General features: G+C 30.2%; 1 protein-coding gene across 3 annotated transcripts; it reads right to left on the bottom strand.

Annotated features, from left to right (window-relative positions):
• Positions 1 to 4,641: 4,641 nt before the first annotated feature.
• On the bottom strand, positions 4,642 to 8,499 carry LOC141708744 (putative inactive purple acid phosphatase 28). 3 transcript variants are annotated; one of them, XM_074512509.1, is made up of 5 exons: positions 8,251 to 8,499; positions 7,922 to 8,069; positions 6,237 to 6,652; positions 5,141 to 5,622; positions 4,642 to 4,908 (listed from the first exon to the last, which is right to left on the bottom strand). In XM_074512509.1, exons 1-4 carry the CDS (start codon positions 8,443 to 8,445, stop codon positions 5,161 to 5,163), a joined length of 1,221 nt encoding a protein of 406 aa, XP_074368610.1. In that variant the 5' UTR covers positions 8,446 to 8,499; the 3' UTR covers positions 4,642 to 4,908; positions 5,141 to 5,160. The 3 variants fall into 3 exon arrangements, with proteins under 3 accessions (XP_074368610.1, XP_074368611.1, XP_074368612.1); XM_074512510.1 differs by having other exon boundaries at positions 5,141 to 5,610; XM_074512511.1 differs by having other exon boundaries at positions 6,237 to 6,613.
• Positions 8,500 to 8,824: the final 325 nt, after the last annotated feature.

The raw sequence follows: 8,824 nt of genomic DNA, 5'->3' as shown, positions 1-8,824 counted from the left end.
TTTTTCGAAAAGTATCATTTAGAGGGTCAAAAAACTTAAATAATAATCTAATTATAATTAAATATTTTAATTTCCTAAAATGACCCTGAGAATTTTAACAAATTTAACGAAAAGGGTGCAATTTGTCGCGCCGAAATAGTAAGGGGATGCAAAGTGCAGTTATCTAAAGTATAGGTAAAAAAATACATTTTGGCCAAATCACGGGGATGCATTTTGCAAATAACTCTTAAAAAATACATGGATTTTCTTTTATTTAAACAAGTTGTGAATTTTAATGAATTTGCCAGTAAATTTTTAATATTTTGAAACCTCTTCAAAATACATGAGATTTTCACAAAATCTGCAAAATTTTACAAAATTTTTGGATTAATTCCATCAAAATTCGCAACAATTAAAATCAACAATTTTTTTTAAATTCATAAATTATTAACGATTCTTTAAAATATGAAATAAATATACCCAATTAATTTAGAAGAGGAGATAAAGAGAATTTAATAAAAATAATTTGAAAACTAAAATCTTATAAGATTCTCATTAAATTTTCCGATCAAGTGTGTGTAGCGCATAAATAAAAAAAACGTCAAAATAACAAATTAATTTATGTAAAAAAGAGAAAAAGTATCAAACACATGTGCACAAATCCAAAGAGTAATGTAAACAAGTTGACCAAACATCCACAAAACTCTAAAACAACGGACGTTATATTCAAATTCATGCTCATGCGTTCTACATTTTGATCCTCGGCTCATAGCCCACCGGCCTAACTCGGATGATAATTCAAAACAAGACGCTTGAAACAAACAGCACACTGAAATTTACGTTTGATTTCGAAACAAACCGGAATCAAAAAACAAAATTTACTCCGGGTCTCCACGTCAACAGCCTCCACGTTTCCGCCGCAATGTGGGCATTTCCCGAACGTTGTTTTTCTTCCGAGCTCTCTTTCTTCGCCATTGCACAATAGCGGACACATTTATTTGCTGAACTGATTTGGTAAAATTTAATGTTTATGTCTGTACTTACGGGACCGAATTGAAATGTGTTTAAATACTTAATGTTTGGAGCACTGTACGAATAAAAAGTATGCGTTACTAATCTGTAACTGCTCTGGATATATTATGTTTAATTAACTTTATTTCTTTAGTACCCTTTTTTTGTATTTGTGATCACAAAAGTATTTAGTATTTGACCGTGACATTAAATTGATCTGAATATTATTTTTTGGGTCCTCTTCCACAATCATGGTTGATTGAGATTTATTTAAGAGTCAACCAATTCTTCCGCAATAATTGTCTCATGGTTGGGTTTATTTTAGAACCAACCAATTCTTCCGCAATAATTGTCCTCTTACCCAATCGTGATTATTTGGAGTTTATTTCAGAGTCAACCAATTCTTTCACAATGAATTATTGCGGAGGCGAGAACTGATCACAAAAATATTTAGTATTTGACTGCGACATTAAATTAGCGTTGACTTTGGGTCCTATTTCCCAACTATGATTGGTTGGGGTTTATTTCAGAATCAACCAATTCTTCCACAATGATTGTCCTTTTTCCCAATTATGGTTGTCTTTCCCAGTCATGATTGGTTGAGGTTTATTTCAGAGTCAATCAATTATTCCGCAATAAATCATTGCCGAAGGTCCGCAATGATTCATTGTGGAAAACGAGAACCGATAAATTTTATTTTTTGTACTTAACAGTTTTTATTCGATTGAAATTTAAAAATAGGTTTAATCGAGATAATTTCAAGCGATTAAGACGATAAGAGGTCTCTGGCCTGTTATCTCCTAATCGAGATAATATTCTCCTTCCACAAGTATATTTATCTTTTTTTTCAAATTTTTAATTTTTTAAAGTAATTAAATTTGAAAATTCGAATTAAGTGATAAAAAAGGAAAAATAAAAATATTTAAAAAAAACAGAAAAAATGTAGGAAAATAAACACTTTGAGAAAATAAATATTGTAATTTTTTTGACTAAATTTATGTCAATTTTATCTTTAATGATTTTTTTAAGTAATTTAAATATGAAAATTAGAGTAAGTAATAAAAAAAGGAAAAATAAAAAATATTTTTCAAAATATTCCAGAAAAAATGTACAATTTTTTTTAGAAAATAAATAGTTTAATATTTTTGACAAAATTTATTTTTGAAATTTCAAAAAATAGGTTGGTAAGTAAGAATGCATTTAATGCTCCTTTCGCAATGATTCATTACAGAAGGAGGTAGGTAAACATGCATTTAATACTTCCGCAATAAATCATTGCACAAAGAGTATTCAATTCTCCTACCAACCAACGCGCCAGTAACGCACGAATTATAAAAAGTTTTCTCTCATTTCGCAATGAATCATTGCCGAAACATATATTTTTGCAATGAATTATTGCGGAAGCAGTAATTTTTTTTTTTAAACAATTTTTAATAAAATATTTTGAAATTCATTATAAATTTGATACCTCTTATTGATTTTATATAACTTTTTGATATCAATTTCTTAAAATTTTTCAACATAAATATTGTTGATTTTGCCTTCTATTTTGGTGTAATAAGTACACTCAAAAATTTAAAAAATATTTTAACAAATATAATATTAATTTTAGAATAATTTATTTATGATATAAAGTGCGATTGGAGAAAAATTATATACAATTATGTATCAAAATATTTTAACACATTATAACCACAAATAGAGTACCTTAAATATAAATTCTATCATTTTTTTCGAAAGGAAAAATTTTGTTCATTTAAATTTGATATATATATATATATATTCAAATATAATAAATAAACTATTTCCAAAGTGGGCTTTTTATGTTCACATTTATATTTTTCGAAAAGTATTTTATAAATTTTGTAAAAATATATTTCATTAAATAATACAATATTAATAATTTTTATTAATATTACTCGTTTAATTATTACTACTATTACATTATTTTGAGAAATGTGTACCCGGTATGAGTTTACGAATCAAAAACCTTTTCGGATAAACGTTTCTCGAAATAATCTAATAATAATAAATATGAAATGAGTATTATTATATTTGAATTATAATTTTATTATTCAGTGACACATATTTTTACAAAATTTATGAAATACTTAATTTTATTATAGTTGAATTATTTAATAGGGACAACATAATTTAAATATAATGCAAAAATGGTATATTTATTTTATTTAAAAATAATTAAAGAAAAAAATAACTTTCACAATGATTCATTACAGAAGTACACGTGACTTCTGCAATGAATCATTGCGGAAGTGCATGTGGGTCCCGCAATAAATCATTGCGGATTCCTTGTTGGTTTCACATCCACCCGAAACCAACTGTGACCCCTGAAATTTTTGTCTTATTCTATTTATTAAATTATATTCACAAGATGTTTATGTTGTTCGGTACATTTAATGAGGTAATTTCTTGGAAGTTGCCTGAAAATCTAAAATAAAATTTATTTAATTTATGTACATTAGAAGTTTTACGAGTTTTTTTCATAAATACCCAAGTTTTAATTATTATTTTTACAAAAATAATATCACTTTTTAAAATTTATTTTCAAAAATACGTTATGCGATTTTGGAACCATTTTATAACTATATCTGCATCTTGAACTTTTAAAAATATTTGCGTAAATACATTATACAAATTGGTAAACATAAAATGCAATATAGAATGTAACCCAAAATACAATCTAAACATGTTGCATAATTTAAATGTAATTTATTATGAAAAATCTTATTTTTATAATTATTATCAGAATAAAATAGTATTTTTTGCAAATCTTTACAATATTTGATAAAATCCCATATAATTTTAAAAAAAATGTATTTTTAATAAATTTCCTTAAAATATTATACTCGTATAACTCCCAGAGGTACTTACCTACTAGCACTTTCTCTATTTATATCATGCTATACTATTTAAGTTATTATTCAAGTGTATACAAATTTTGACTTTAAACACCCAATTGTACTCTAAAATACAATACTGAGACCAAATCCCTAGAAAAAAGGGGCTTGGAATCAAGGCTTGAATCTATACTTCACAAAATCTTACATTTTGGTTCAAGTAAGCTCTTTGCAACCTGGTTGCTAGCGGCCTGGAGCTTCTATATGCTCCGATCAAGTACTTATGAATTACGTATTCAAGTACTTGCACTGCAGTTCCGATCAAAATCAGAAATCAGATAATTATGTTCTTCCTCAGTAGTTGCCTCCATTTTTCTCTTCCTTTGTAGGCATCCATTGGTATTTCAGTATTTGTAGCAATATTGAAAGAATTTCGAACAATTTAGTTAACTTACTAGAAGTTAAAGAACTAGTTATATATACATTACACGCTTCCATTCTGAGAATTTCCAACAAATTATTCTTCTCAAATTACTCTTACATCTAATTATATGTATTAAATAGTTATATAAGATATTTTAATATTACAAACTGATTTTTTTTCCCAGAAAGTACAATAATTTTGGCTGTGTACAATGAGAAACAGTAGAACACCCAATTTCCTGCAATTCACATAGCAATACTTTTAATTAAGCGTAGTACACATAAGTTTCCTATTACCTTCACCAAATCCCCCGGAACGACTAAAATTAACTAGACCTTTGTCCGTTTTTAAAATCCCACAATTTTAAGCTTAATACAAAACTACAAAAGTACAAAGTATGTAGAAGAAGAGTACATTGTTAGTTAATTTTTACTAATCACGCAGTGATTTGTAAAACAAATGATTGAACACTCTGTTCAGCTTGCAGTATACATGAGCTTAAAACAGTTACATTACAACAAAGCAACATGCCCCCCCCCTCACCGCAAAAAGGAATAATCCAGCTTGTGAACATATTTGCAAGCATCGGAATCCTCCAATGTCAGCACAGCTGGAAGGTTCTAGCATCTTGGTATCCTAAGGTATATTAAATCATCAGCAGATATAACTGAGTTGAGAATAAAACATATGAAATGACTAGAGATGCCAATCGTTGTATTAAAACGTTATTAAGCTATGTTTAGTGTTCCTTTTAGGATATTCAAAGTGAATACATTTGAAACTTAATTATAAAATCTCACAATCAAATCAAAATTATATAACATAGTTCAGCAATTTAGTTCCTACAAATAGTTTAAAGCTCGCATACCTGCAATAGTGCAATTTGAATCATCTAGAAGACCCAATGTCCCATAAGACCTGCTCATCAACTTTGCTCAACTTCTCGTCGTCATATCTCTTCCACGTTTCTATCCTCTCCACTCCCATCCATTCCTTGGCCCCCTTTTCAAGTTCCATCAGTATAACCCTTGCTCGTCTCGGTATTCCAGCCCTTCCATAACCATGATACCCAAAACCTCCACCATAACAAAACCATATACCTTTTAGATACCCACAGAAGTCGTTAGTGTGATCATGACCAATGAAAACAGCCTTTACATCACCCATTGAAACAAAACTTTGCAGAACTCCAGAGTTAACTAATGAAGAGGCTGCATGTTCCCGATACTCACCAACAATGGCTTCCAAAGGCCCTGTACGGATTTCTGGAATTGGAATATGGAAGAATGCCAGTGATGGAGTCATGGAAGGAAGAGTGCCTAATACCTGATCACTTTCCTGAATTTGCCCCTGTTAGCGTGTGACCTGTAACATGTTAATGAAATCTAAATCTACAAACCTCCCTGATGAGAGTAGAAAGAAGATTAGCCAAATGTTAACTATAAACAAGCGTTCAGAATGATGAAAAAATTCATTTATTATGTAAGTCACTTTCTATTTTACATATTTGATCCAAATGCCTCCTTATTTAAATTCGTAATAAAATTTTAAAAAGTGAGTGTTATTATAGTGCTCCAGTAGACTCTTAGTGGCTCTTTAATTTATAAGAGTCTCTCTCCCTTCTCTATCTATAAAGAGCCACATTCCACTCTTAAGTTATTTTCATAATAAATAATTAAAAATTCACATTCTTTTCTCTCCACTTTCTTTTGTACTTTATGTATTCAAAGCACTTTGAATAATAAAAACTGAAAAAAAGAGTGAATATGAAGAACATAATTGGAGATGGACTCATACTAAACAACTAAGAGCTAACTTTTTATATAATATGTAGAGAGTGAACTAAGAGTAACTTGGCAATGCTCTTAATGCTCAAAACAAATTATACTTAACAAGCTATAAAATCCCGGAGGTCCAGTAGAGAAGTGGAAATATTACGGGTTGCCATTTGGCATCAGTCATACCTGAAGTTTTTTAGAAATACCGCGTAGCCAAAGAAGTTGAGATTCTTTAATCCATCCATACGTTCTAATTCCATTAACGACAGCTCTGTCTCCACTGTCAAGAAAGTAGAGATTAAGAACACTGCTGTTCGCCAATGGGGAACCTAACGCACCAAAAACTTGGAGATTGTAATTCCCATAACCATCAATATGTGTTGGAGGATGTTCATCGGTATATCCGGCTGATGGGTTGGGTTGTGACAGTGAATAATCCATGAGAGAGATAAAAGTCATTAATTCCTCACGAGTCATGGTGGATTCCTGATCATGGTTTCCTAGGACAGCTGCCCACGGAAGCCTAGATTCTATAACGGGTCCAAAAACTTCAAACAGCGATTCTGCAGCATCAGAAGCACTTGTCCCAAATATATTATCACCTAGTTCACATAGCCAAAAGAGGAGATGGATATATTTGAAACATACAAATGACAAGTTTCCAAGCAACTATAGGGCTATACGCAGGGCAGCAAGGTGTAAAAGGAAAATTAGAATCTTTTTTTATTATAGCCACAGTATATATTAGATGCATGACTGACATTAGATTAAAATTCATGATGTGGGACACTGGTTAAAAGGCCAAAAAGAAAAACGAGAATGGAACAAAAAGTAAATTAAAGGATGAAACCTATCTCAGACCTCAGCGTATACTCCTAGAAATACTCATCATACCATATAGGCTATAGCTCATTCATTCATAAGCTCATGCAGTTAACAAATAATAATGAACATTATAAGAATATATATAAAAGTTTAATTGCTTCTACACCCAAGAAAATTCCTAATAAAAAAACTAAATCTTACTATATCTACTACTTTCTGGTGCTAATCTAATACGGTAGGACTTACTAATACCCATGATTAATTAATCTTTTGAATATTTTGTTCCAGTCATGACATACACCAGTGTATTTCTTAACCTCGACAAATTGATAAAATTCACCAGTCCAGACTTTGTTAATTATTATATTATTATAACAATTGACGGTACCAAGATTTTAAATAAATGGAACAAATCTTTTTATTTTTTCTTCTAATGTTACCTAGTATATTCTTTATATTCTAAGTAATTTACTGAACTCCTAACATATTACAATAGTATTTATTTATAGATAATAGCAGAATAAACATACAAATTCATGTTTTAATTTATATATTAAGTTACTTTGAGTAAAGTTTCAAAAAAAGGTAGCTTTGAGTACGGTTCTTTTTCTGGGACAAAAAGTTTATGTTCATCATATGGCTCAAACATCTGACAGGTACATCAATTGCAACTAATTATCATCACCTGTCCAAAGAGTGACAGACACAAGTATTGTTATCTGGTGAGTTCTAAAGGCAGAAAAGGGGGTCAATCTGTAGAGTAGCATAAACATACAACCTTATTCCAGGTCTTTACAATTCTAATTACCTGTAATTTATATTAAAACATCAACTTCAACAAGACGAGGCTGAGTAAGTGTCAAACTAATCATGCAGTGTATGTACAATGCAATAATTATTATACATTCTAAAATAATGCTAGTTAATTACAAGTTAATGCACAGGCTAGAGTTAGGATAATCCAAAGTCAGAAATTAATTCGACCGAAAATAAACATTAAAAATTGTTCAACAAAGCAATAAACAAATAAGAGTGCACTACCATACCAGTAAAAGCAATAAAATCAGGCTTCTCTGCTTCAATCATCCTTTTCAAGAAGCGGGTAGTGTTAAGATCGGAACAATACTCAAACTCAGTAGCTAACACATCTCTGCACCGAGTTGTTATCCCATTCCCATAGTGCATATCAGCCACCTATAATTTCCATAACAATTCATAATCAAAAAATAAACAAACAATTTCCTAATCTATTTTATCACAAGCTTTAAAGTCAACACACAGAGAGAGAGAGAGGGAGAGAGAGAGAGAGGGAGAGGGAGAGGGAGAGAGAGAGAGAGAGAGAGAGAGAGAGAGAGAGAGAGAGAGAGAGAGAGACCTGGAGGATTTTGAAAGTTCCATCCGAGCGAAAATGAAGTGGGAGAGATGGTTGTTTCTTGCGAATGATTGTGTTGTTGTTAAGGTCTGCTAATAACAATTTAGAAGAGATTAAGTTTTGAATATAGTACAAACAAAGTGAGATTAAAGTGACGTAAACAACAGATTGGATCCATGTTTGTTGTTGAGAATTCATCGCCTAAACTGGGTAAACTAGTTTCAGTTCGAGATAGGGGGCTTGTCTGTTCATTCATTTATGCGAAGTTCGGTTTATTTTTTAGAATTTTTTTTATAAATATCCAAGTTGTTGAAATTATTTGTAAAAATACGGATATACTTCTGCAACCGTTACGACCTTATCTGTAAGTAACCGCTGCGTTCGTATTTTTACAAATATTTTGCTGAAAAGTGATATTTTTGGTAAATTTTTTATTTTAAAGGGACTAATTTACCAACCTTCTAAAATAATATTTAGATATTTTTTTCATTTTTTATTTAATATTAATTATTCTAAAATTCTGAATATATATACAACTTAAAAAAAACCGTTTTCTCAGTTAAATATGTTTACTAGT

The sequence above is a fragment of the Apium graveolens genome, chromosome 2, assembly GCF_009905375.1.
Source record: "Apium graveolens cultivar Ventura chromosome 2, ASM990537v1, whole genome shotgun sequence".
NCBI classification, from domain to species: Eukaryota; Viridiplantae; Streptophyta; class Magnoliopsida; order Apiales; family Apiaceae; genus Apium; species Apium graveolens.
The sequence above is the reverse complement of the archived record's forward strand: the minus strand, read 5'-3'. Positions and strand labels throughout refer to the sequence as shown.